The following is a 26,980-nucleotide window of genomic DNA, read 5'->3' as shown; positions in this document are numbered from 1 at the left end:
ACAACCACAACTCATAATATTTGTTTTAATCACTTCTACATGCATTGAAATAGGAAACAAACTACATTGGAAAGAACACCAATTGACAGAAGGCGTGTTTGTCTCATCTATTGTATTTGCTATTGTACTTTAAAAAAATTTATACTGATTAATTTTTTCAAATGAATAATTTTTTTCTAAAATACTTATTTTTTATTATATATCTGTAGTCCTAGTATTGTTGGAACAACCAGAGTTCGTCGCCATAACAATCACGTACAACCATGGTAGCACCCCTGACCGTATTAACCAATGTGGCACGGTTCTGAACAATTACAGCCGTAACACTCTGACTCACAGTCTCTAATGTGAGATAGATAAATAGATAGATAGATATTATGATAAAAAAAGTGGTCTGTATTATAAATATTAAGTCTCATCAAAATTAATTGTATCTTGTTCGCGTGTATCGTTATCAAAATTAAAAAATCATTCCTCAACCCCAATATGCAAAGATATGCGTATATATCATTTTAATACTTATAAATGCCCGCATTGATCACTCATTTACAATTGCTTAAAGTTGGAGTTAAAATCAACTTTACTGTATGCTTACACAAAAGATTACAATTACAAGCCAAAGAAACTCTTTGATCTATCACTTGGTTTTGTCCATAGCAAAGTTTATACGTGTCAGCTATTTTAAACTGAGGAAGAGAACGATTCGGGTCAAACAAAATTTAATGTATGTATTGCTACTTTTTACTAAAATGTCCAACAGAGTTTTATTAACATTCAGAATAAGATTTTTTTCAATGTTTAAATCAATTGAGATACATTTTATCCTTTTAAACTATGTCAATTCTGTTGACTCAACTTGCTTTGAAAACTAAATTCTGCTGATTTTAATAGTTACTGTAGCAGTAGGCGTATAGTATTATTCAAATGGTCGAGCACATTGCGTACAGCAAAAAATGATCACAGCTCATGATATTTTTGGAATTTTCGAAACTTTTATTCACAATAGCATAAACACAGACTCAATGTATCATTTTGACATATATATGTATATATCTACCTTTACAAATCACCGATTAGGGAATACAATTTGTATTTTGCACATAATAATCAAAAGTAGTGAAACTTTCAATATTCTAACGATTTTTTAATTTCATATATGCATTACACTCTATTTAAAGCACATAAAATTTAAAATTAAGATTAAAGTTGCCTTTTCTGGTAGAAAAATAAATAGGGATTCTAGTTACCGTCTTTAACAAAAGATCATAACCTAGGTATTCATATGAATAGAGGGAGAAAAAGTTTTATCTTAATGTGTTATTTTAGCGATTCCTTTGGCTTATCCGTAATCAAAGTGGAACACTGTCAATTTTGACCAGTGTACCCAATTTGAAACTCAGGCAGGCTGGAGATTTGAAATTTTCTGAACACTTTGTGACTTCTTGAAAATGTTCATAATCACTAGATCGTTGACTATCCGATTTGGTTTCCTCGACTGTTGTCACAACAGGAGTCAAATATCCCTGTGATATCTTACTGGTATCACTTTTAATGCTTGCATCCTCTTCTTTCTTGCTGTGAAAGGATAAGGAAGGACTTGTTTTACTTTCGATGCTTAAGTCCTCTTTTTCACTGTGTAGTGATAACGAAGGACTACTTTTTTTGTCCTCTGCCTCGTCGTAATGGACAGCTGCATACATTCTGACTGATCTATCACTGATAGTGAGATACGAATGAACATCGATGTCCTCTTCATTTGTTCCTAGTTCAAGTACCCCCTCAGTTGATTTTACATCTGTGGTGTCATTCATATATTAACAAATATGTTTTTATATGTATAGTAAAAACATTTTGTTTAATTTGAATTAAACAATTTTTTTGCATTGTTTTCATATTCATTTATTAATATACTCAATAGAGTTAATTTGTTTTTAAAAATATTAAAAATATATACCTTTTTTAACAGAAAACGAGTCTGATTTTCGTCTGCAGAAACAAAAACCAAAATAGTGCATTTTTCGTTTTGTATAGTCAGCATCGATCAACGTAAAATTATTTTCAGCAGTTATTTTGGCTTTTGAGAACACAACTTTGTTTAATTTTCATAAATAACATTACTTGTACAACGGCTACTCATGTATATTTTGTTTTTAAGTTACCTGCATAAGAAACAGAAGCAAAGTACATTGGAAATAACACCTATTGACAGTAGCGTGCCAGTGGTTATTCCGACAATAGTCAAAATTGCCAGTTGGTCTTTATCACTCTTCAACGAAGGAGTGCTTTTCACATCTCTTGTATTACTTCCAATATATGGCGTAGATTCAACTTTACCTACAGTAGAATACAAGACTGTTTCACAATTAATTGTATTCTATCAAAAGTGACATTCAAATTTATTTTGTAAATTTATCAAAATATTAATATTTTCATCGAACCACATGTATGTAGCAAGTGATAAGATACAATTTTAAATTTTCACTACTCTTTCAATTTTAAGCGACATGTATTATTAGTTTTGTGTTTTCAATACAAATTTAGAATATGATCGATTCAAAAAGATTTTTTACAAAAACTCCAGGGACCAATAAAGTGTTTTGGAGTTTATGGCATAATCTTTATAGCTTTTTAAAATTTTTACATGTACCTAAAATATAAAGCCATATTAACTGTTAAAACATGAAAATAATGAAGTCATGTACCCCAGAATGGTTGTAATTATAAAAAAAAAAGTACTTTTACTTTAAAATGGGTTTGATTGAAAACAAACGTAAAAACCAGCGTAAACAGATATTTTCATATTTACTCAATATTTTTAATGTTCACAACTAAAATAGTAATTGACAAATTACACTGCCCGCCAAACCAGTAATCATTGCACAAAAAGGAATTGTCCGTACATCATGTGACGCTATAGTATGGTTTACAAGCTTAGTTATTTCAAGTCTGAATAGAAAATTTCTGTGCAAACTTCAATCCTGTTTCAAATCTGGTGCAAAATCATTAAGTGTTCGATTTAAAGTTTTGCTTTTAATCTGACTTATACATGGAATCACATTATACTCTTGTCTTTTAAACGAGGTTTAACAATACATGAAATTTAAAATATATTAAAATGTAGGTTACATTGTATAGGTTAAATAATTTCTTAAAGATATATTTGTTCCTTAATTTTTAATCTGACTTGATTTCGAGGTACACCATACTTCACCCATGAGCAATTTTATTGCACAGTACCTAATGTGCTAAATGTTTTATTACCGGTTGTTATATCTGTAGTCCTACTGTTGTTGGTACAACCTACTAAAGGATCACAGAATTGTTCATCAGAACAATCACAAACATGGTAACATCCCTGACCCTATGTACCATAGGGACACGGTTCTGAACAGTTACAGCCGTAACTACCAGACTCACATGCTGAAATGACACGTGAATATGTACAGAATGATATTGATAGTAGGTACATTTGTTGTGGCTTATTTTTAAATAACCAATCTTTTAAAAAAGCATACGTTCACATCTTTGAGGTCCTATTCTAAAGTTGGCTTGACACGAGTGCGGCCTGTTAAGAAAATAATATAAGCTATGATAACATGTCATTGTCGTAGTTAAAATTGTGTCATATTTACATGTTGAATTAAAAACAAGGTTCCCTCTTTTATACAACCTTGTTCATAAAAAATATATCATATCAAATAACATTTGATAATCATAACAGTGATGTTATATAAAATTTACTTTTAAATTTTAACCTAAATAAATTGAGAAGCAACATCGATCTTTTTCGAATATTGAATGTAACATGATCAGATCATATCTCAGATTATTTTAAATGTAATAGAACTTGCATGGCATGAATATGTTTAGTGCGCGTTGATTTTCTATTTTCATGGTTAGGTCTATATAAAAGCTGCTTACATACACCATGCAAAATACGTTCGAATTCTGGAATAGACATAATACATATAAATACAGATAACTAAAAAGTAAAATACGTCTAAACAAACACCTACCAGTCATTAACATGGCATCCTCCATCACTATAGTGTACAACTACCATAAGAAGTGCAGTAACAATACAATATGCCATCGCTGTTGGAATGGTATAATGACTTGTATTCGAACTATCAACAGTCCTTATTTCATATTTGCATCTCATATGTCACTTCCTATTGTTTGGCCAAGCTATATTTTTAGGATTTCAACAGGAAAATTATCTCTATAGATATTGCAATTAATATTTTTTAATTCACTGATAAAATATATTTCACGATTTAGAGAATATTCAAGCGGTTATGCATTTAAAAACCATGCATATTTGTAAGGTTGCGCAGTAAGCATACAGTACTGTAGGTTCCAACATGTGTATTGTTTGGGTCATTTAATAAGACATACTTGACACGATATACATATCTATCTAAGTGGGGCAGCGACTCGAACCGATTGCACCAAACCCAAAGCAAACTATATAAAAAAAAGTTGATAACTTTAGGTTTTACGTATAACGATATTGTAATATGAATTGTGAAGTTAGTTTAGACTTCTTTAATTTAAAATTTGAAATTCAGATATCAATTTGATAATGCAAATCTTCCTGTTTTCCCGACAATTTTTTTTAACCTTATAAACTTTAAGCCATGTAGATGTACATGTATTTCACTTTTAATCTGTCAATGTTATATAATATTTCAGCAGAATAAAACCGTCCAATCCCCCCCCCCCCCAAAAAAAAACAAAAAAACAAAGGACACGTACATACAATAACCCTTATTAACTAAAAACTCGTGCTATGATACGATCCTTTTTCCCTATCGAGTTCGGATTGCATAATATCCGGATTAGACGAGCGACAAGGTGCCTTATCGCCTTCCTCCTCTTTGAACAGATTCAATAGGCACTCTGGCTCTATATCGAAGTCAAACTCTCTTCCTTCACTTTCACAACCACTGAACTTAGAACGAGGTGGTAGCTTGACTGAATTACAATCCTCGTCATAGTCATTTATTGTCGACGGGAAATTCCTGAGGGAGAGAATATTGTAGCTGACTGTGTTTGACTGGTCCGACTGGTCGTACATGTTGTTATCAAGTATCGGTGGGACAGTACTGCTCGGAGCGACAACGGATGCAGTGTAATCGTACACAGAGGATATGTTTGAATCCCCAGCTGTCGACTCGTTGGATTGCCAAAGATTTTGTAATTTTCCTTCAAAATGATAAATATGGATGTAACATTTTAGTTTATAAAAACACAAGCATACAAATAGAATAAATGCACACCAATTAAATTGAATTATATAGCAATTAAGTATAATTATATAATGATACAGTAACCACTATAAACCGGGAACCAACGAATTAACATTGTTTTATATCAAAGCACAGTCTTGGTCGCGAAACAAGTCACCACGAATAGGTAATTAGCTCTATTAGATCATAAAAATAAAATTGTTGCGAATAAATATTGGTTTACAGCAGTTTTTTATTCTAAGTGTTACTCTTTTATATAAAGATGTACGCATTTATTAGAAATATAATATATAATCTTTATGAAATAATTAACAAAATCATTTAATTTAGTGCAGACATTTTTTACACACTAAATTTCTACTCTTTGAGAATGCAACCTTCTGCAGCTATATTACTGGTATGGTTTGAATATCATCGCTTATACTTACGATATTCACGCTTGTAAAACTGTTTGCTTACTCTAGAATGTTAGAAAAATACAAATTTCAATTAATTCAATAGAAGAATTCAGATTTGGTTAATAAAAATAACGAATATATTCTAAACCATGATAAATCGTTTATAAAGAACAGCATGATATTTACAACAGCTGTAACTGTATACAAACGCTATATAACTATAACGTATAAAATATACCTGATGAGAATACAGGCACATATCGTGCTGAAGACGATGACGGTCATAATGGACACAATAAGAGACGTGGTGAGGCTCTGTAGGTGAGTAACCCCGGACTCCGTGTGTGGATTGTGTTGTTTGGCAGTATTTGAGGAAGAAGAAAGAGTAACTCTAGACGATTGTGTTAAAACTGTTGCTGAAGAAATGATGAAGTCATTGTAAACGAATGTAAACTAATAGAATATTGATATCAATATCAATCAAAAAGTTATTACGTTAATAAGTCGAATCTAAAAGCTTCTCTATTTGTTATATTACGATTGATTGTAAATGCTCCAATGTTTGAATATTGATATTATACACAAGCTGTGTATACTCAAGCTCTTACTTAAAACAACTTACATGTATCATATAATCATGGTTATGCCATAGAGAATAGACTACAAGCAACCCCGAAATGCTAGAAGACACACCGAATTGATGGTAATATCCGCTTAATTATTGATTAAATATCTAAGTTATCAATACTTTCAGCATTTTCAGACGTTCCGCTTCATATGCACACAAACCACAATCCTATTAGTGCTAAACTAGTGCTATAATCGCTCTTAAACCTTTCCTATAAAACTTGCTTTCAAATGACAACCCGAATTATATATCAAGGGAAATTCACCTGATTAACATTGTTGTTGTATACGAATGATACAGCACTATTAGCTGAAACCTCAAGAAGGATAAAAAAAAATTGATCAATTAAGTCATAGTTTTACCAAAGAATGGCCCCGTTCTGCCTATTTAGATAGAAAAATGTCATATTTAGCAATGTTTGTAAACTGACACTAAAGAAATCCAGTGTAGGCATGCTTATCTTTTGTAGGATTGAACTCTGTTCAGTAACCCTTCTTCAGAACTTGTAACAGTTTTGATCAACAAATGCTTAATATTTAAGCATTTGTATTTCTTCTAATAATGTTTCGCATTATGATAACATAAAAAAGATAAATTTATTTACAATACCCGTGTCAGTCAAAACACGTTAATTATAGAATAAATACTCTAAGAAGACTCATGTTTGATTCAAATTTGGCAAGAGGTAGATATAACTAGATTTCAAAGCAACAGATAAAGTGCACCTTTTGTAGTATGTGGTAGAATCAGATTTTAATTGCCGAAACTATTAGACTTTGAAAAAAAATACTTCAATAGTTATATCTAGTTAAAACATCATGAAATTATGCAACCTTGGAATACATAAAAACTACAAGCAAGAAGATAGAAAGCTTTTTAATGAACTGATGCCTTGTTGTCAAATGATGGACAACACAAAAAAGGTGGATATGCAAGGCTAACAATTCTGGAACATAAAAATATATTATTATTTAATATTTGGCATCTAGCAGGCAAACTTAAAAACTTATAGCATGATAGAGTCTACACTTGCCTCGTAAAATTCAACGTGGGTTAAAATCTTTTGTCTGGTAAATTAAATTCACTGCAATCTACTGTATATGAGATAATTTGTCACAATTGATAAATTCTAGCAATCGCTTTAGACCAAGATAAAGTAAATGTTACTTCTTTTTATGTTTTTAAGATAAAACTTAATAAGTTAATTATGTAAGATTTTATTTAAAATATTTTTTTCATTTAAAAAAGAAAAGTTTTTTGTGTGGGATTTTTAGCTAAAGATGAAAAAAAAATGTTGACCCATTCGTCACCTTACTCTGTGTTATATCCTTAAGGTAAGGCATAAACTCTCAAATAGCTCAGTTATGAATTTGATGAACAGTGTAAGAATTCATACAAGTGAGTAGAAAAATTTAGATAAACTTCACATTTAACAAGAAGCCTTCTTTATCTGAATTGCATCAATGATAGATCTCGAGTGATTTTATTATACTTGAACATGATAACTTGGTTGTTTTAAAACTTTAAAAGTAAGCAGTTTACGTTCTAATAGTAATTTTCATATTTAACGCGTTCTAGGCATGTTTAGAACTGGAAGTTACAATATTCAACTCCTTAACAAAGTCGAAAAACAACAACTATTTTTATTTATTTTTTATTGCCTGGATGACGCAATAATTATGTTTACTTTATTTACCTGTCGTTATATCTGTAGTTGTATTGTTTGTACAACCTACTACAGGATCACAGAATTGTTCATCAGAACAATCACAAACATGGTAACATCCCTGACCGTATGTACCATAGGGACACGGTTCTGAACAGTTACAGCCATAACTACCCGACTCACATGCTGAAATGTCAAATAAATATATATTTATAGATCGATACCTAAATGATTGTATACCAAAAAAATCGATTTGTAAAGTTAACTATCTTACGTTCACATCTTTGGGGTCCTATTCTAAAGTTGGCATGACATGAGTGGGGCCTAGCGAACAATAATGTAAGATTTAATTAATGCGGATGCTATCTTTCAGTGTGTTTTAAAGAAACAATGATAAATCAATTCAGTCCATATATTTTATGACTTCACATTTACTGGGTGTGTAATAGTTCATTTTATGATATTGTATGAACTATTTTGATTCCAAATATGTTTTCGTTGTTGCATACTAAATCAATAACAGTCCATTTAAAATATTGTTTTACGTTGGGGAAAAACTCCAAAACCACAAGCAAGATTTTTGATAAGGACTTTTAACGTTGAACGAACGATTCGTATGAAAGTTTTATACAATCTTTTGAATTACTTATTTAAGCAGATTAAGGGGATTGATATTGCAAATAAAAATGATTTGTTTCAATAAAATTCCAGAACTAGTAGGAAGTACCAAGCGATACTTTTTAGATTCATTAGAAATAATAATATGAAGCACGAATTTATATGATGTGTTATAGTATTCATTGCTTTCATCGGCACATCAGTCTAAGATGCAGTAAATACGAGTACAATATGATGTACTTACCAATCGTTTACGTGACATCCTCCATTGATTTTATATACATATAGTGAAAGAACAGCCAGTATGCTAACGCGAACACTCATATTCTAGTCACAATAAAAGTCAATCAAGGTGAACCCATATCTTGAGGTAAACTTGAAATCTTTAAATTCCTAACAGTAAAATTCACTTCATATCGACTGATTAATAACAGCTGATTTTTGCGAATTGCCGCCGTAATTTATTCCGGAATTTCCTTCTTCATATGTGACAGTGTTAAAAATAGCAGACAATAATTGCAATGGATAATAAATCATGCACATACATATTGTATTTTTTAGAATTGCAAAATAAACGGGACATAGCAGAAACCATCTATACCATCCGTAATCTTACAGGATTGGTGCTGTTGCTTTTAAAAACGTTTGTATGAGAGCTGCTAAACTGTAGTACAGGATGAGTATGAACTTTAAATTATGATAAATTTATAAAGAAAGAAAACACACATTCACCATCTTTGTTTTTATCCCATGAGACAAATTTGACGTTACTAGAAAAAAATTCTTTTCGCTATACAGAATGACAAACGTTCGTAATATGTGATATATAAAATATCCTTTAACATGGTAATAGTCTTATTAGCCTATGTTAAAATGAAAATGTGGTTTCCTCAATTCTTGGTGAACACCAATTTCTGTGGATTTTGATGTCACTGAAGTGCAATGTCTATTAACGTAATGTTTTGCTGTTATTTTCACTAAATCCACCAACATTGATGCCCACAAATGTAGATAAAACCATCGAATTTGAATAATTTTGTAAATGTTTTTTTTTAGCATCCTGGTCTCCTAGTGAGAATTGGGCCAGTAAATGGTTTTTCGCAAATTGAAAAAAAACCTCTACAAATTAAATTGATTGAGGAATGATTGCTTTTTAATCCTTTTTTTTAAGTCAATGTAGACTACATTGTTCCCACTGATATAGAATGTTTATATCCTGGGAAAAATATTCATTAGATTTTTACTTCTCACATGGATTCATACTAAAAGATCTTATATTATATTAGCTGTTGCATTCAATCATTTGACTGTTAATGTTTTAAAAAATCAACGCAAAACAGCTTGACACCATCCATAAATGTGACACGGATATTCTAATAAATTGTAAAAGCAGTGAAGTGCTAACACTGCTTAATAACCAATAACATTTACTTTTAAAATTAAATTACAAACTTTATTAAGGACGTTGTTTACTCAGGGTTTGAGTTCTCAAATCCGGATTGTGAAAAAGTTCAATTTCATGAGTAAAACTTTTTTAAATACAAAAAGTATTGATGAAATGAGTTATTATTGACATAACAATAGATAGTTTTACTAAATTATGGAATTAGGCTCTGACTAAGTTTGACCTTTAGCGAAACAGAGGAAATTCGGACTAAATTTTTCAGATTTTGTTTTCCACTGAAATACTTTTGGTAGTACTATAATATTTAAAGTTAAGATTTTATTTGTTAGTCTACCTAATTTTGCATATTTTCTGTTGGTTTTATTTTGCTTTTCGTTTAGATAAGCGCATGGCACACACTACAAAAATATTGAAAAATGCTTAAAAATGATTAAAGACACCCTATCTCAAAATTTTGATCATTGACCTCATATAAATTTCATGCCAGCAGAGAAAGGTCAATATACTTAGTTTAATACTATAAATGTTTTAGCATTATCATCATTCAGTTTTTTGTTATATTGAATCAAAAATGGGTAGTAATTTGAAAACTGAAAGAGGAATATCTATTAAAAATCGTGAATGAAAACTTAATGCTTTGTATCTATTTAATGTCACTACCATTCATAAACTGTATTTCATTTGTTAAAGAGTTAAGCAATTTGTATTATTTTCACAATTAAGAAAATCTCAATCATAGTGTAACATTTTTATGGATTTTTCTTAAATTTTCCAAAAATATTCAATGGCCATTAACTCAAAAAGTAGGTCATTGACCTACTTTTTTGAAAGTGATGAATGACACTATCATGTAAGGTCTATAACACACAATAGTTGGTTTTTTCATTATCATCAGTGGAATTTCTTTTCATTCTGAGTAAACGTCATCCTTAACCTTTCAATACAAATATCATAAATAATTTAAATGCAGAGAGAGAGAGAGAGAGAGAGAGAGAGAGAGAGAGAGAGAGAGAGAGAGAGAGAGAGAGAGAGAGAGAGATATTGTTGACTTTGATTTTAATAATGTATCATATTAAAATGAAAACATCAAAATCTAAAGTTTTGTTTCACTAATGAACTTAGATTGCACATTATCCAGATTTGATAAGTGACAAGGTGACACGTCCTTCTCTTCCTCTTTGAAGAGATTCAACAGACACTCTGGCTCTAATTCAAAGTCCAAATCCTTTTTTGCATGATTGATAGGCAAAGATTCGTAAACTGGCTTTGAACCCGGTGGTATAATATCAGAATTGCAATCTGAGTCATAGATATTTACTGTCGATGACTGATTCCTTAGGACGAGAATATCGTAACTCACTCTGTTAGACTGGTCATATATGTTCTTTTCAGTATGGAGAGGATTGCTACTTGGAGTTCCTCTATAATCAGTGTAATCGTAGTCAGAATATATGTTCGTGTCTTCAGCTCTAATTTCGTTGGATTGCAACTGATTTAATAATTTACCTAAAATATAAAATAAAAGAACGTTAAAACAAATAGCAGTAAGAAAAAAATTGATACTAGTAAGATATCTCTAAGACAGAATACTTCTAGTTTGTTAAATTTCTTTGATAAGTTTGTTAAATTCATTTGGTGGTATAAAAATCAAATCTTATGCATGAAACAGCACCGATTGACAATTTTCCTTCTATGTTTTTTACTAGACGTAATGAAATTACGTTTTACTTACTATATTTACGCTTGTAGTAGCATTTGCTTACTCTGAAACAAACACAAAATCATGACTGATGTGTATTTAGATTGCATGAAAGAAATCTAACCAAAAGTAGTATTACCAGTATGAGCTTATTTCCTAAAAAAAATGGATGACTATTTTGAAGAATAAAAACTTGTTATTGTACGAAGAAAGACATATAAAGATTTGCATTCACAACCTACCTTGTTAAAATACAAAAAACATTGTACAAAAGACAATGACAATAACAGATGAAACAAACAGGGACATTGTTAGGTTCATTAAAGGATTTCCACTTAACAGTTGTTTTGATGATGTCACGTATATATCTTCCTTATATGGAGAAACAGAAGAAGATTCAACTGGGAGTCTATCTGTTGAAATGAAGAAGAAACAGAGCAATTCCTTATTTGCTTTTTTATGTAAAAATGTTTAGTCCTTCTTTCTGACTATAGTCTATTCATATGTATTAATTTTGATAGCTTAGTATATCTATTGCATATCCAGAATCTGGAAGCTATGTTGTTTGACCAATAAGATATGTGAAGTTTACTTTATATTTAATACAGAATTATGTTATATTAAGTAGCGGTCTTAATGTATGAAGACGAATAATAATTACAAAGCATAAATTGTAGGTGAATAAATAATCGACTGTTTTTCACAATAAAGTTGCCATTTTCTACAGTAACAATGCTTTTACTTTGTTCATTTACCTGTAGGCTCTGTTGAAACACTACTGTTCCTGTTCTTTGTACAACCCGTCACGTGATCACAGAATTCCTCATCAGAGCAGTTACAACTATAGTAACATCCCTGTCCATATGTATTATCTGGACAAGATTTAGAACAATTACAACCGTAACGACCTGACTCGCATGCTAAAATGAAAATAAATGTTTAGATATAAATGAACAGGTTGTAGAAGTTACTTCAAAAGCTTCAGCGTCAAATATTTATTTACCAATTTTTTAAAACTATTCATTTGATAGCACGGATAAGATTATGTAAGCATTGCTTACGTTCACATCTCTGAGGTCCTATTATAAAGTTGGCTTGGCACGAATGTGGCCTAAGTAACAATAGAAATGGTACACCAATGTATAATATGGATTATTATTAGCTTGCAAAAACGTGAATATAATTTGAAATGTTTGTTTTCTCTCTGTGTATCTCTCTTTCTCCCTCTGGGTGTGTCTATGAGTATATAAACGGATGTAAATGGTTTCGTTTTAATTAATTTCTTCCTTATAGTAAGATGGAAGTGTTTTTCCAGGAAAGCTCTTCATTTCAGCAGTTTATTACAAAAAAGAACATATTAATTCGTTCAAATTGTAAATAAAATGCCTAAAACATACATTAGAATGAGTTAAATCCAAAATATTTAAAACGTAAATCAAACCACAGAAATACATTTTTATTTTTAAACAGTATATATTAGAATAGGAACAGAAATCTCCAAGATTCATAAGATTAAGTTTTCATGGAAAAGATACGTTTGCTATTCCTTTGACATAATTATTGATGGAATGTTAGATACGAAATAAAGCCAAGGAAGATCTTTCATTTTTATTTGATAGATTACCATAAATGATTGATTTTGAAACAAAGATAGTTATTCAAATAAAATGATATAATAACATATTGAGTTTATCTTGGTGTTTGAATAAGCTTAACACTTCAATTACCAATATGTTTTTGCATGAACTTGAGTAATTGTTTATCTTATACGAATATTGCTTATATGAAATAAAGAGAGCTCGATCGTCATGATTATTTTACGCTAGTAAAATGCCAAAATTGTAGAAGACAAACTGTAATTATTGATTTTTTTATATTAAATAATAGTTTAAAGCTAATGAAATCACATATTTAAATTTTAAGTAGATCTAATGTTTAATTCATAAAATTGATATAAATAATGACCACCCAGCGTCCTTAACTGTTCCATGCGTTATCATTGTGTACTTAGAAGAGTACTGACCAGTCGTTCACATGGCATCCCCCATCATTGCTAAGCACGAGTACTAGAAATACAGTCAAAACACAACCGTAGATCATCATATCTTACAAACGGTAAGATCCTGTGTAACTTATGGGCAAATCTTGTGATTTTCTAAGGTCCAATGTTCATTCAACATGAGAAAACTTGTTAATAAAAGTTAAATGTTTAATTGATCGGTGAAACTCGATCCGCGAACAAAATTGACTTTGACCGGAACTTCCTTTTTCCATCATGATTTAAAAACAAAAGTCACGTGATAATAACAGTATTTTCAATTTACAACATTAGGTACTAATAAAAACACTCAGAGATATGATTGATGTGTGGTTCTATTATTAATTTAACAATAAAAAGGAAAAGATTTATTCAGACATTCAAAACATCTTAAAGTGCTCATCATAAAAATGTAAGATTAGTGCATATGTAGGCAGTTACTCTAATTAGTCTAAGATGAATTTAATTAAAACCATATTGTTAATTTTGAAGTAAAAGTTAGATTTTTAACCGGGTTTTCCAAAGGAAAATGCAGTTATTGAAGAGCTAAAAATGGTGGGCGGGCGGTTGACAAAAGGACACTTCTATTGTACGGATAACTCCTACAGTTTCAAGATGCATAATACTTGGATTTTGATTTTATGAAAAAATACCAGCTGTTGAACTTTGTCATTTTCTTGCAGAATATTGCGTACATGGTTCCTCCTATTGTACGGATACCTCCTCCTACAGTTTTCAAGATATGAATTGTTCTTTTGCAAATCAATTGTACATATATCAATATGTGCATATTACTTGGAATTTGATTTTTGGCATTTGATGAAAAAATTACCAGCTGTTGAACTTACAAGTTATTTTCTCGTAGAACTTTGCAAATAGGGTACCCACTTCTCTGGATAGGTAGTGTATATTAATTCAGGGTTGATAAATGATTATAGATACTGTTCAAACAAAAGACAACCCGGTTTGCCGACACATTGACAGCTTTTGTCTTGTTTTTAAATAAACAACAGAAATAGCCTTGTTATTCCTTTACCTGAACAGGATAAACATAAATGTAAAAACAAACAGGAATATAATGATTTACCTTAATAATAATTAAATAATGCAAAAACGATAAACAAGAGAACAAACTGTATTTACATACATTTACATCTATCGATATGATTCCCTCTATTTCTTACGTAAACTTATTGTAATTCATAGCTCTGTAGAAACTGACAGTTCTGAAATCAAAGGCCCCGTTTATTGATTGGTCGAAACCTACAGCAACTAAGAAAAATCCCGAACTGCACAAAATAATCCTGATATTGTCAGACTCGAGTTCCCATGGCATACGATTAGCTAGGCTTTTTCTTTTAGCTAAGGTACTTACAAAAAGTATGTACAATTACTTACTTTTTACAATCAGTTAATTAATTTGTTAAAAGAAAGATGTAAATATAAACAATAAAATGCTTTCTTTGATGATTCATGTGGATTATAAAGGTAGCGATCAATACAACAACATTATATAATCCGCTATATAACGCGGGGTATATATGTTTCTTCTGCAATGTCACCACCTTTATATCCTGCATGAATCACCAAAGAACGCATTTTATTGTTTAAATAATACAATCCCACGACATTGTTGGCGTTCAAAGTTAAGAAACACCCAACAACTTCAATATTTGTTAACAAGTATTTGAAATTTGGATTAACAAGATCATCAGAAGTCATTTAAGCATTGAATCATCATTTAATAATCATTTATTTTCAAGATATAGACTCATATTTGCAGCGAAGTGTTCAAACATATTGAGTTTAATAACAATCTTTATTTAATCTTTGAGTGCCCTGTCTGCGTTATGGTGCTTAAATTGCAGTAGCCTCGAATTCCATACACTTTGCATGCAAAAATATTTGGAATGTTATTACCATACATGTGTGTGAAATAACGATATAAGTAAATATTTTAATATTCTCTGGTTAAAAAGTCTGCCATTTTTTCAATCACATAATATTGGTAGTCTAGGCATTGCATCAATGACCAAAAAGTTTTGACAAACAAAGATTGAGAATACTCATAATTACATTGTGACTAAATTACACTGAATTATTAGGCTTAAGAAAAAAATTATACAGTTTTATGCTAACTCATTAAAAATTGAAATTTTTTGCTTGCCTTATAAATAAAACAAATATATGAACCATTCAAATTTAACCAAAAATGTATGAATAAGTGTTTAGGTTTTAGTAGGGAAGTTCATTTCCTCATAATCACTGGATGGTTGACAGCCTGATTTCACCTTCTGATCAGTCTTTACACAAGGATTCAAATCACCCTCTGACACATTGATGGCGTCACATTCTTTGCTAGTTTTTCCTTTCATACTGCACATTGGTGTAGTAGGACTCTTATCCCTCTCTTCCACGTCGTCGTAGTTTACATCTGCATAAGATCTTGCAGACCTGTCACTTATTGTTAGATACGAACAAACATCTTTGTTTTCTTCATCAGTACCAGATGCACGTACATTTTCTGTAGATTTTGCATCTAGAATTTAAAACACATATCACATTTTTTAAAAAGGAAAATACAACACAAAATAAATTTATTAAATTATATGTTTAAAATATTTTATTATATCATTTGATTATTAGCAATCTAATTAAAATTTTTTTTTTTACCTGTTTCAAGGGAAACTTCGTCTGATTTCCGTCTACAGAAAAAATCAGTTTGTTTAATCATCAATATTGTACAATGCCGGAGATATCGATGAATACGTACAGTGGTTGTGATTTTATATAAACGTGCATCAGTCTTTTTGCTTATACATTTATTTTGTTGTAAACATATGCAAAAGTTACTCGTGATAATTTAGTTATTACCTGTATAACACACAAAAGCAAAACATGTTGAATATAACACCTAGCACCAGTAGTGTGGCTATGGTAATTCCGACAACTTTCAGCAATTGGTATGCATCACCCTTTGCATATGGAATAGTTAAATTATTCCTCCTAACGTTCAGCGGGTATTGCGTAGTGTTATGCAACTCTGTAATAAAACATTACAACATAATGATTTCATAAAGACAACATCGTCCATACAAAAATGATTAGTCTTGAGTCTAATTACATAAAATGAGAATTAAGATACTGATTATTTTGTAAATATCTGATTTTTTTCTAGAACTGTCAGATATAAATGATTATAAATGTTATATTTGGAAATACATGTACATAAAAATGATATATTTATAAAAATATTATTTTTGCTTTACATATTGCGGTTCAAATGTATTTGAGTTTGTATAAAAATCATGATGTAACACTAAACTTACATTTATATCTTCCTGTTTTGTAGATCAAAAACATGTGTTTTGAATAAAATAAAATGATTTCTTCTTTTGGTAATTATATGATATTTTTAATTCAACATACGCATTTGGTTGATTGGTATTTTAAAGGGACTTGGACACGATTTGAGATCAAAATTTTTTTTAATTTTTTTATATATAATATGGTTTACTTGTGCATTTTAAATGATTGACCAAAATATTAAATGTTAAAGTCAAGTTACAAGTGAGATACAGAGGTAAGAATTGATAGTTATGTAAACAAAGCTCGAGTCTTATAGTTGTTTACAAAAAATGTAATGTAGAATTTTACCATTTCTTAGACAAAATGACGTGTAAAAAACAATTTAAACTAACTCAATATCTTCATAAATACTATTATCAATAAAAGAAAGTTACATTTGATTAAAACTTACACCAATACAACACATATGTAAAAATGACAATATTCGAGCTTTGTTTACAAAAAAAAGAATTATGAACTCTGTATCTTGCTTTTAACTTGATATTTGAGTTTCAAATTTTGACATAGTATTATAAACTTCTATATTTATTAGCATAAACATTGAAAATGGAAAAACAAAATTTGAAAATTTTAAGTGAAATCGTGTCCAAGTCCCTTTAAAGGAAAAATCGGCTGGTATTATACCAGTTTATTGTCATATATAAACATTTTTAAATACTAGCAAATGCATGCGCAGTTAATAATATAAGTTTGAGCTTTACTGAAAATCATTTCAACCAAGTTTTCAAATTTATTCGGAAAATATATCTTGTTATCTATAGTTTTGCTGGCATTGATACAGTTTACAAACATTGGATTGCATATCAATTTAAGTTCAACCTTTTATAACAGTCGCCTATAGAAAAAGTTTAGACAGAGGAAGTGAAATCTTTAGAACACAATATTACCTTTTGTTTGGTTTATTGTACTACCGTTGATTGTGCAACCTTCTACGGGATCGCAATATTCATCTGCAGAACAGTTACAAACATGGTAACATCCCTGACCATATGTATTATCTAAACACCGTACAGAACAGTTACAGCCATAACTACCAGTTGCGCAAGCTGAAATGATTTTATAGGTATCTAAATAAATGCCTCTAAACTGCATTCGATTGTGTTAAATTTTTAAATAGTCAAATAGTTAAATAATTAAAACTTACGTTCGCAGCCCTGAGATCCTATCATAAAGTTGGCTTGACAGGAATTTGGCCTGTTTGAGATCACGAAGAGTGAAACAGAGCAGACATATATTGCATGTTAGTTTTAAGCTTCTTATAACTTTTAATCTTTCAAACTTATCGTAGATGATTAGAGCAAATTTAATTTTATACGCAATGTTAGAATATGAACAGGTGCCTATTCTGGAGAGAGAAAAAACCCAACGTACGTCAATGAAACACTTCAAAAGATTATTATAATAGTGACTTATTTATTATGAGTTTGTCTTACCCCTAAGTTACGTATCTACGTGAACAACACCTACCAATCATTTACATGACATCCTTCATGGATACTCCACGTGCATATAATGACACTCACTAATACACTTTCACAATTAATCATTTCTGCTGTTTGCCATATATATTAAATAGACTTTTTCTACAAGTCTACTTTAGGCGTGTTTAACAATTTCAGTTCCATCAGAGCATTCTGAACAGATCATTTAGCATATGTAATTTGAAATAAACAGGAATTTCCGCTTTCAAGAATGTTGCATTTAAATTAAACAAAATTACATTTCTCCTAGAGATTTCACATGTTACAGAGTTTTAGAAAAGTGGTGTTAAACAAGGCACCATGGTTTATAATATTGTTGAAAATTTAATTGCGAATGATTTGTCCGTGTAAGAGCAGTTTTCCATTAAAACCGAATCATTTGTATCTTCCATATTTATCTTATATTTTTATCTCTGTATCATATTTGACTCCATTGCATGCACAAATGTATGTTTTGGTCTTTCTTATTTTTTTTTTATTAAAAAGATACCCAACATATCCTTTAAAATCCTTTTAAAGTATACAAGTAGGCAGACATCGTTTGTTTAAACAATCTTACACGTATATTACGGATTATTGAGCCAAGCCTTTTAGTATACTAAACAACTTAAATTGAGTTGACAAACTAACGAAGTCGAGACAAATCATCGATACGATTAATTTTGAATAGCCATACTGTTCGATTTACATGCATGAAAAATGTCTACTGATATTTAAACCCAAGTGTTCGTATTTTCATATATTTATGTTTTAACTTTAAAAAGATCAAACCATTGCAATTCAGACAATGTCGTCTTAAAGTTGTGACATTTCAATGATTTTACAATGGGTTTTTTTAATCAGATCAACAATTTCAATTATCAACAGTGTACTGAATTTAAACCTAAAACTGGTTATTAAAATTTTTCTGTACAGTTTGTGATTACTTGAATATTTCATCATCACTCGACTGGTGTCACAGCAGGTGACTGACAGCAGTGTGATACCGATATCTTTTGGTATCACTTTTAATACTTCTATTTTCTTCTTTTTTCTGTGGAGGAATAAGGAAGGGCTTGTTTTCTTTTCAACCTTGTGGTCCTCTTCTTATTCATTGGGTAGTGATAAGGACGGACTACTTTTTCCCTCCTCCGCCTCGTCATAATGGACGCTGCATACAATATGACCGATCTTTCACTGATAGTAAAATAGGAATGAACTTCGATGTTTTCGTCATTGGTCCCATGTTCAAGTACTGTTCTAGTTGATTTCAAATTTGGGTTGACTTCAATAGTTTAACATGTTAATTATATAAATGCATATGTTGAGATCATTTTATTGAACATTAAATTAAAACGATATGTTTGCTATCATTTATCTTGTTATAATACCTACATTTGTAATATCTTCACTAATGAACGAAAAAGTTCTTCATAGCCATTAGCTTGGCAAAGAGATATTGATCCTGATCTGCGTCTGCATAAAAAACCATCTTTTAATACTCAATCATATAATGGTATTGCAGTCATAAATGAATGTGCTGGAGTGTTTGACAATCAAGATAAGAATTTTTCTACTTAAATGTTATGTTGTAACAAGAAATTGCGATCAAGCTGCTGAATGTACAACTTTAATTTATAAAGATTTTTGTTAAGTATAAAGTACTGTAAATTTTGTGGTTTTGTGAAAAAGTAAAAAATCAATATTTACGTTGGATACAATATTTGTACAACCACAACTCATAATATTTGTTTTAATCACTTGTACATGCATTGAAATAGGAAACAAATTACATTGGAAAGAACACGTATTGACAGAATGTGTGTTTGTCTCATCTATTGTATTTGCTATTGTACTTTTAAAAAATTATATAGATTAATTTTTTCAAATGAATAATTTTTTTCTAAAATACTTATTTTTTATTATATATCTGTAGTCCTAGTATTGTTGGAACAGAGTTCATCGCCATAACAATCACAACCATGGTACATGTGTAGCACCCCTGACTGTATGTAACAATCGGGCACGGTTCTGAACAATTACAGCCGTAACACTGACTCACAGGCTCTAATGTGAGATAGATAGATAGATAGATAGATAGATAGATAGATAGATAGATAGATAGATAGATAGATAGATAGATAGATAGATAGATAGATAGATAGATAGATAGATAGATAGATGAGAGAGATATATATATTTTATTACCTACATGATCTTTATATAAAGTTAGATTTACAAACTAACTCACGTTCACAGCTGTGGTGACCTATTCTAAAATTGGTTTGACATGAGTGCGGCCTATAAGAAGTTTTTGAACATTATAATAAAAAAAAGTGATCTGTATTATAAATATTTAGTCTCATCAAATTAAATTGTATCTTGTTCGCATATTTGTTATAATCAAAATTAAAAAATCATTCCTCAACCCCGATATACAAAGATGTGCGTATATATTATTTTGATACTTATAAATGCCCGCATTGATCACTCATTTGCTTAAAGTTGGAGTTAACATCAACTTTACTGTATGCTTACACAGTAACACATATTTTTGCATGCAGTGGTAGACCCAAGCCGCACTACATAATTTTTCATGCATAAAATATACTGCGTACACTCACCAGTCATTAACAAGGCACCCTCCATCGTTATGTCGCACAGCTATCATAAAAATGACGATATTATATGACGTCATTATAACGATAGAAGAATGTGGATGAATTTGTTATCGAAGAATCCACCCATTTTCAAGAAATCGTTACCACAAAGAATACCCTGTGAAAATGACGAGCTACATGTAATTCATTCAAAGGACTGGATTGCATTCTACAGAAACAATTGTTTTCATAAAATCATTTTTCGAAGCATTTTTGTTTTCGACATTTCACAAGAATACAATTACAAGCCAAAAATAAGTATGATCTATCACTTGGTTTTGTCCATAAAGTTTATACGTGTCAGCTATTTTAAACTGAGGAAGAGAAAGATTCGGGTCAAACAAAATTTGATGTATGTATTGCTACTCTTTACTAAAATGTCCTACAGATTTTTATTAACTTTCAGAATAAGATTTTTTCAATATTCAAATCAATTGAGATACATTTTATCCTTTCAAACTATGTCCATTCTGTTGATTCAACTTGCTCTGAAAACTAAATCCTGCTGATTTTGATAGTTAGTGTAGCAGTAGGCGTATAGTATTATTCAAATGGTCGAGCACATTGCGTACAGCAAAAAATGATCACAGATCATGATATTTTGGAATTTTTCAACTTTTATTCACAATAGCATAAACACAGACTCAGTGTATCATTTTGACATATATGTGTATATATCTACCTATACAAATCACCGATTAGGGCGTACAATTTGTTTTTTACACATAGTAATCAAAAGTAGTGAAACTTTCAATATTATAATGATTTTTAATTTCATATCTGCATTACACCCTATTTAAGACACATAACATTTCAAATTAAGATTAAAGCCTTTTCTGGTAGAAAAATAAATTCTAGTTAACGTCTTTAACAAAAGGATCATAACCTAGGTATTCATATGAATAGACGGAAGAAAAACTTTTATCTTAAAGTATTATTTTAGCAATTCCGTTGGCTTATCCTTAATCAAAGTTAAACACTGTCAATTTTGACCAGTGTACCCAATTTGAAACTCAGGCTGGCTGGAGATTCGAAACTTTCTGAACACTTTGTGTTTGTGACTTCTTGAAAATCTTCATAATCACTAGATCGTTGACTATCCGATTTGGTTTCCTCGGCTGTTGTCACAACAGGAGTCAAATATCCCTGTGATATCTTACTGGTATCACTTTTAATGCTTGCATCCTCTTCTTTCTTGCTGTGGAAGGATAAGGAAGGACTTGTTTTACTTTCGATGCTTAAGTCCTCTTTTTCACTGTGTAGTGATAACGAAGGACTACTTTTTTTGTCCTCTGCCTCGTCGTAATGGACAGCTGCATATATTCTGACTGATCTATCACTGATGGTGAGATATGAATGAATATCAATGTCCTCTTCATTGGTTCCTAGTTCAAGTACCCCCTCAGTTGATTTTGCATCTGTGGTGTCATTCATATATTTACAAATATGTTTTTTTATGTGTATAGTTAAAACATTTTGTTTAATTTGAACATTTTTTCATATCTATTTATTAATATACTCAATAGAAAAAAAAATTAACTAAAATATATACCTTTTTCAAGAGAAAACGAGTCCAATTTTCGTCTGCAGAAACAAAAAACAAAACTGTGCATTTTTAGTTTAGCATATAGTCAGCATCGATCAACGTACAATTATTTTCAGCAGTAATTTTGGCTTTTGAGAACACAACTTTGTTTAATTATCACTTAAATAAGATTACGTGTACAACGGCTACTCATGTATATTTTGTTTTTAAGTTACCTGCATAAGAAACAGAAGCAAAGTACATTTGAAATAACACCTATCGACAGTAGCGTGCCAGTGGTTATCCCGACAATAGTCAAAATTGTCAGTTGGTCGCTATTACTCTTCAACGAAGGGGTGCTTCTCACATCTCCTGTATTACTTCCTATATATGGAGTAGATTCAACTTTACCTGCAGTAAAATTCAAGACTGTTTCACAATTAATTGTATATCATCAAAGTAGCATTCAAAGTTATTTTGTAAATTTATCAAAATATTAATATTTTCTTTAACCACATGTATATAGTGATAAGATACAATTTAAAATTTTCACTACTCTGTCAATTTTAAGCGACAAGATTATCAGTTTTCTGTTTTCAAAACAAATTTAGAATATGATCGATTCAAAAAGATGTTTAATAAAAACTCTAGGGACAATTAATGTGTTTGGGAATTTATGGCATAATCTTTATAGCTTTTTTAAATTTTTGCATGTAACTAAAATATAAAGTCATATTAAATGTTAAAACATGAAGATAATGAAGCCATGTACCCCAGAATGGTTGTAATTATAAAAAAATACTTTTACTTTAGAATGGCATTGATTAAAAAAAACAAACGTAAAAAACAGCGGGAACAAATATTTTCATATTTACTAAATATTTTTAATGTTCACTACTAAAATAGTAATTTTTTCTAATTACATTATCATCACTAATCATCACTAATCACTCATCACTTATCATCATCATTAATTACAATTATTAAATTTTCATATTTACTAAATATTTTTAATGTTCACTACTAAAATAGTAATTTTTTCTAATTACACTGCCCGCCAAACCAGTAATCATTGCACCATAAGGAATTGTCCGTACATTAATTGACGCTATAGTATGGTTGACAAGCTTAGTTATGGCAAGTCTGGATAGTAAACTTCTGTGCAAACTTCAACCCTGTTTCAAATCTGATGCAAAAGCATTGTGTGATTGATTTAAAGTTTTGCTTTTTAATCTTACTTTTACATGGAATCAAATTATACTGTTGTCTTCCTAACGAGGTTTAACAATAATTCAAAATATATTAAAATGTAGGTTATATGTAATATATTAAAGATATATTTGTTTCTTAATTTTAAGCTTAATCTGACTTGACTTTGAGGTACACCATACTTCACCCATAAGCAATTTTATTGCACAGTACCTAATATGCTAAATGTTTTATTACCTGTTGTTATATCTACAGTCCTACTGTTGTTGGTACAACCTACTACAGGATCACAGAATTGTCCATCAGAACAATCACAAACATGGTAACATCCCTGACCGTATGTACCATAGGGACACGGTTCTGAACAGTTACAGCCGTAACTACCCGACTCACAGGCTGTAATGACACGTGAATATGTACAAAATGATATTGATAGTACGTATATTTGTTGTGGCTTATTTTTAAATAACCAATCTTTTAAAAAAGCATACGTTCACATCTTTGGGGTCCTATTCTAAAGTTGGCTTGACATGAGTGCGGCCTGTGAAGAAAATAATATAAGCTATGATAACATGTCATTGTCGTAGTTAACACAGTGTCATATTTACATGCTGAATTAGAAAACAAGGTTCCCTCTTTTATACAACCTTGTTCATAAAAAATATATCAAATAAAATTTGATAATCATAACAATGATGTGATATAAACTTTATGTTTAAATTTTTAACCTAAATAACTTGAGAAGCAACATCGCTCAAATATTGATTGAACATGATTAGATCATATTTCAGATTATTTAAAATTTAATGGAACATGCATGGCATAAATATGTTTAATGCGCGTTGATTTTCTATTTTCATGGTTAGATCAATATAAAAGCTGCTTACATACACCATGCAAAATACGTTCGAATTCTGGAATAGACATAATACATATTAATACAGATAAAAAGTAAAATACGTCTAAACAAACACCTACCAGTCATTAACATGGCATCCTCCATCACTATAGTGTACAACTACCATAAGAAGTGCAATAACAATACAATATGCCATCGCTGTTGGAATGGTATAATGACTTGTATTCGAACTATCAACAGTCCTTATTTCATATTTGCATCTCATTTGTCACTTCCTATTGTTTGGCCAAGCTATAGATTTAGGATTTCAACAGGAAAATTCTCTCTATATATATTGCAATTAATTTGTTTAATTCACTGATAAAATATAGTTCACGATTTAGAGAATATTCAAGCGGTTATGCATTTAAATAACGTGCATATTTGTAAGGTTGCGCAGTAAGCATACAGTAGTGGTACTGTAGGTTCCAACAAGTGTATTGTTTGGGTGTTTTAAGAAAACATAAGTGACATGATATACATGTCTATCAATGCACTAAGATTGTAGCAAAGTTCTTGTAAGTGGGGCAGCAACTCGAACCGATTGCACCAAACCCAAAGCAAACTATATAAAAAAAGGTGGTTCCTTGAGGTTTTACGTATAACGATATTGTAATATGAATAGTGTAGTTAGTTTAGACTTCTTTAATTTAAACAATAATATTTTTTTTTTGCCTTTTTTTTTGGGGGGGGGGGGTTGGGGTGGGGGTGGGGTGTTATTGCTTTGGTTTGGTTTTTTATTTTTATTTTTTTTTGGGGGGGGGGGGGTTGCGGGCATGACGGTACATGCACATATATGTAGCCAGCATAGAGCCTATGAATAATCAGAGAAAACATTTTACGGATAATATTTGCATTTTTATCTAAATGATTGTATCAAGTGTCCGTATATAGTGAGTAAAAGTTTGTAAATATTATTATTGTCGATCATGACGTTACACAAAAGGAACAGGTAGTGTACCATATATTTGAAAGCTACTGTGGTAACTGTTACTACTTGAAATGATGGAGTCAGTCCTTACATGTCCAAATTGTCCGTGCTGTTGGTGTAGTTTCAGTTTCGGTGATCAATAAATAATCCATGCAAAGTCAATACAAAACATATAAAAATATATATAAAAGAATGGTATCATTGCAGTTTATTTTAGCTATTTGTTATTAAATTTGACTGTCAGTGAGCTTTAACACTTGATTTTTAACCAATTTTTTTAAGTTAAAGGATACCCCAACATCGCGTAAAATTTTAGTTTAGAGCTGAATGTATTGCATTCGAATTTCTTGAGAAATGGAGGACAAAAAAAGGAGTGGATGTAAGCATTTCGAAATTGAAGTTTTTCAGGCTAGATTTGTCTCTCCTTAATTTGTTTTAGTCACAAAGGTGTAATTCTAAGAAAATCATTCACATGCATGAGTAAGGGGATGTGTGTGTGTGTGTGGGGGGGGGGGGGGTGTCATGTTTTATTAGATCTCATTTCTTCAGGATAATACAATTTGATACTATACGACATAAAGTATTTCCGACGATCATATCCACTTTGAAATTACATTAATTTTTATTAGTTCATGTATACAAATACAACAATGTTGAATTTATTTCCGCCTTTTAAAATTCCACTTCAACTTTAATTCATTTCAGTGTTCATGCAGGAAACGATGTGATTATCAACATTTATTCTAATTTTCAGCAAACATTTTACAGGAAGAGAGATATTCATATGTTTAACAAAATATATATACAAGTAAATAGAAATGACCCGACTCCTCGGAGTAGGGGATCCAAGGTTGCTTAACCTCCTATAGAAAACTGTAAAAATTGATTCAATCTTTAATAAATCTCTTTTAATCTCCTTTGTACCGGTTTTCCACAATTAAATATTGTGCAAATTTAGGCAAATTTCTATCGATAAAAAAAATACATTAAAGTGCGAAAATGATATTCTTCATTGTATTTCACCCTCCGTACCAATATCTTCCACTTTTGGACAATCTATATATAAGTTCATCGCTATGATGAGCGTGAGGACATCTTTGAAACTTGTGGCTTTTTTGGCCCTTAGTTGAGCATCTCTTACCATTCGTTACATTGTGATGAATTATTTCACTTAATTTAGAAAAATGCAGGAAAAGACCAAACATTCGAATATTTTTGGAGCCA

General features: G+C 30.6%; 1 protein-coding gene and 2 long non-coding RNA genes across 3 annotated transcripts; all 3 read right to left on the bottom strand.

The window, feature by feature from the left end:
* Positions 1-1,155: 1,155 nt before the first annotated feature.
* On the bottom strand, positions 1,156-25,187 carry LOC117692361 (uncharacterized). The gene is made up of 10 exons (XM_066079431.1): positions 24,906-25,187; positions 24,419-24,468; positions 7,975-8,130; positions 5,889-6,066; positions 5,681-5,712; positions 4,017-5,208; positions 3,516-3,565; positions 3,262-3,420; positions 2,160-2,334; positions 1,156-1,795 (listed from the first exon to the last, which is right to left on the bottom strand). Exons 1-6 carry the CDS (start codon positions 25,049-25,051, stop codon positions 4,778-4,780), a joined length of 993 nt encoding a protein of 330 aa, XP_065935503.1. The 5' UTR covers positions 25,052-25,187; the 3' UTR covers positions 1,156-1,795; positions 2,160-2,334; positions 3,262-3,420; positions 3,516-3,565; positions 4,017-4,777.
* On the bottom strand, positions 11,912-13,878 carry LOC117692362 (uncharacterized). Its single transcript, XR_010712089.1, has 4 exons — positions 13,690-13,878; positions 12,728-12,777; positions 12,422-12,586; positions 11,912-12,079 (listed from the first exon to the last, which is right to left on the bottom strand). It is a non-coding gene; the product is annotated as an uncharacterized lncRNA (long non-coding RNA).
* On the bottom strand, positions 16,563-18,808 carry LOC136273373 (uncharacterized). The gene is made up of 4 exons (XR_010711565.1): positions 18,541-18,808; positions 18,218-18,267; positions 17,961-18,119; positions 16,563-16,747 (listed from the first exon to the last, which is right to left on the bottom strand). It is a non-coding gene; the product is annotated as an uncharacterized lncRNA (long non-coding RNA).
* Positions 25,188-26,980: the final 1,793 nt, after the last annotated feature.

This window comes from Magallana gigas, chromosome 3, assembly GCF_963853765.1.
Source record: "Magallana gigas chromosome 3, xbMagGiga1.1, whole genome shotgun sequence".
Lineage (NCBI taxonomy): Eukaryota > Metazoa > Mollusca > Bivalvia > Ostreida > Ostreidae > Magallana > Magallana gigas.
This window is presented reverse-complemented; position numbering and strand designations above follow the sequence as displayed.